This window comes from Apis dorsata, unplaced genomic scaffold (genome assembly GCF_000469605.1).
Source record: "Apis dorsata unplaced genomic scaffold, Apis dorsata 1.3 scaffold_416, whole genome shotgun sequence".
NCBI classification, from domain to species: Eukaryota; Metazoa; Arthropoda; class Insecta; order Hymenoptera; family Apidae; genus Apis; species Apis dorsata.
In genome coordinates, this window is record NW_006263671.1 from 590,886 (window position 1) to 594,250 (window position 3,365).

General features: G+C 23.2%; 1 protein-coding gene across 2 annotated transcripts in view; it reads right to left on the reverse strand.

The window, feature by feature from the left end:
- The window catches only part of LOC102670581, a 5,816-nt gene extending 3,320 nt beyond the window's left edge, over positions 1-2,496 (reverse strand). Inside the window, exon 1 of one of the 2 annotated variants that reach the window (XM_031512325.1) lies at positions 2,403-2,496. In XM_031512325.1, coding sequence (XP_031368185.1) covers positions 2,403-2,474 — 72 coding nt within the window. In that variant the 5' untranslated portion in view covers positions 2,475-2,496. Of the gene's footprint in view, positions 1-516; positions 758-2,402 lie in introns of those variants that run through there. The other variant, XM_006619526.2, reaches the window with a different exon arrangement.
- Positions 2,497-3,365: the final 869 nt, after the last annotated feature.

Below are 3,365 nucleotides of genomic sequence, written 5' to 3' on the forward strand. Positions count from 1 at the left end.
TATACATCAGTTTGATTAATGATCATAATAAAATTCAACTAATTTTTTTTACATGCTATATGAAAGATATTAAAAAAGACGAAAAAGTATATTTTTCCCGCATGATGTTTATTACGCATTTGTGTAACGGTATTACTTTATACCGGTTCCCTGTGATTACTGAATACGGGACCTTTCTATAATAAACATCAACTTACATTAAATTTATACAATTTTTTTTCTAATTTTGATTTGTAATACATATCAATCAGACATGTTCGACATATTTGTTTTGATAAAAATTATGTTTAATCAACAATGTCTATTGAAATTGAAAACAAATAATTTAAAAAAAAATATTGCATAAAAACAACTTTCTGTTGAATGATAAAAAAATATTTAAAAAATATATATATAAAAATAAAAATTTTGTAATTGTTAGTGGATAAAAATATAGTAAGTATAAATAATAATATATAATAAATAAGATTCATAAAATATTTAGAAATAAAAAAAAAAGATATTTTGTCAACTCACAACAAATGTTCGGAATTTCATTGTAGTATCCTTTCTTCTTTGACACAGAAACCAAATGCGTTGAACTTAAAATAGGAGTTCTACCTCTGAGATGTCTCGTGACCAGACGACGGTCATAGCAAAACTGAACACATTGAACTCATGCTATAGTATAAAGAGCCACCTGCCTTCGGTTCTATACTCATCACCAAAGAGGCATCCATGAACTGTCCCATGACACATTATGCTTCAATATATGCTCGAAATCTTTTTATTTTTTGTATACTTGTTGAATATATACATTAAAAGAATTTAAAAATATAAAATTAAATTGTTTTAATCTATAGAATATAAGTTTAGAAAATCCAACCCTATTAAGTATAAAGTTTAAATTTTTTTCAATTAAAATATATGCAATTTTATTGATTGAATTTTTATTATATTGTATATTAAATATAAATGAATTACCATATTTTATATTAGTTTTAAGTTACTAATAAAGAGATTCAGTTTTTGCTCATCATAAATTATATAAAATAAAAATAAAATTTTAAAGATATAACAATATGAATATCAATATTTGGCGCGCCGCATTAATCTGTTGCACATGCGCATTCAGAACGAATTCCATACCAAAGAAAGATAGCGGGAAGTGATTATATGAGACGAAGACAAACAATATAGCATATCCTTTTATTTAGATCAACGAATCATCTATTCCCTTATAATAATTATTATTTTTAGATTAGTTGTAATCTTTAAACGGATTTTTTTAAAATTAAATATTTTTAAATATTTTTAAACAATTTTATATTTACATTTCAATTTTCATATCTTTTTAGTATTATAATTTTTTCTGCTATTTATCAATATATTTATATTTTATAAATTTTTTATTTATTAATTTCACAATAAAATTTTATTTTATTTTTCTTTTAATTGGGAATATTTTCACCAATATTTTCACTTTGTGAAAAAGATTGTGTACAATGTATCACGTCGGAGAAAGATTTGAAGTGAGATCAGGACATTTCCGGAAATGTACGTCTTCGTAATAGTTGGTCAAGGTCATCAACTCATTGAGCATCCATGGTAAGTACAAAGAAGAATGTGGAACGACAACCTATCGATCTACACGTTAGAGCTATGCGCTATATTGAACTATATTCTTCATTTTTATGAGATAAATCTATTATAATCATGAAAAAATTATAATTATATTTACTATATTTAAGCAAATGTTAAATATAAAATAATTATTCTCTTCAATCTCTAAATTAAATCTAAATTATTTAAATTTAGCAATAAAATAAATTAAAAAATGAATTTTTTATGAGACATTTAAGTGTTTTTACCTCAATGATATTTATTTTATAATATATAGATTATATATTTGAAAAAATTACAAATATTAAAAAATTAAAATTATGTTAAATATTCTTGTTTATGATATTAATGAACGTCAGATTTACCGTTGAAGCGTTGCAGGTCATTGATTCGTGATATATGTATGTATAAATAATATTTTTAATATGTTTTAAAAAACCACCAACAATGATCTAATATTTATATGAGTTCCAGAAAGGAATACATAATTAATTGGTAATCTAAAAAAACTTTTTTATTGCATCATCTAGACATCATATTTAACCTTTAAGATGAAAAAATGATAAAAATTAATTGACAGCATAATAAAATTTTAATCGTAGATAAATTTTACTATTATTTTTTCATTATATATTTTACATATCTTTTTTCGTATTTTATTTTAATTATGTGCATTCATTACAATATTGTAAATAAATATTTATTTTCTTAAAAATGATTGTAAATTAATATATGATATTCTTCAACTATATTTTATATCATAAATAAAAATATAATTAAATGTATAACAAATAACTTACCCATAAATATAAGACATAACGAAATGACAAATATTCTTGAATCTTGAATCGAGTATATTTGAGCGATGACATCTTCTTGGTAATAATAATAATTTTACCTAATAAAAGCGGAAGGTATTTATAACATAAAAAATAATTTCAACAAGAATTTAGTAGGATAGACATTTATTCCATTATTTTATTGATATTACTTACTACTTGCTATATTCATAATAGGTATCTATAATTATGTCGATAATTATGCGTGAATTTAAAGAATACTTGAGGTCAGCCGCAAGATGTACAACCTGTGTCAGTGTTACAATCGTCATATAGGTAAATAATTATAGAACAAAATTTAAGCTTTTATTTCTTAATGCAATATTCATTATTAAGGGGAGTGGGGATAATGGCGGCTTATTCATTTCTGTTATATCCTAATTTTTTCTTACTATTGATCGATTTTATAATTTACACACGATCAATCTTTTTTTATCACGACTAGGATATTCTCCATTTTTTTTTTTTCGTTTCGATTTAAAAATTTCTCGACCATTGCTTTCCTGCCAATCTAATATTTTTACGAATTTCTAATTATCTTACGAAATCATATAACGCACAATATGAGGTACATGAAATACCATTCCCTTTTTTTTTCTTCATACTTCCTCTTTAATCACAAGAGTTAAACTCTATACGTTTTAAACAATATACAAATATCTTATCCTTATCCTCAGTATATCGATTAAATTCGTAATCTGTTTACAATCAATTATGCGCTAAAGACGATCAAATACAAACTATGTACTGCTTTCGTCTAAAAGTTTTTTGGTCTATTCTTAACGCAATATTTCTTCTACATTCTTTTTACATTCTTTAATCGAAATACTTATCTATTATCTTTCATAAAAAAATGTTACCATTTTGTTCGATGAAATCACTTTGAATTTCAAACAAAATAAAAAAAAAAAAAAAAAAAAAAAA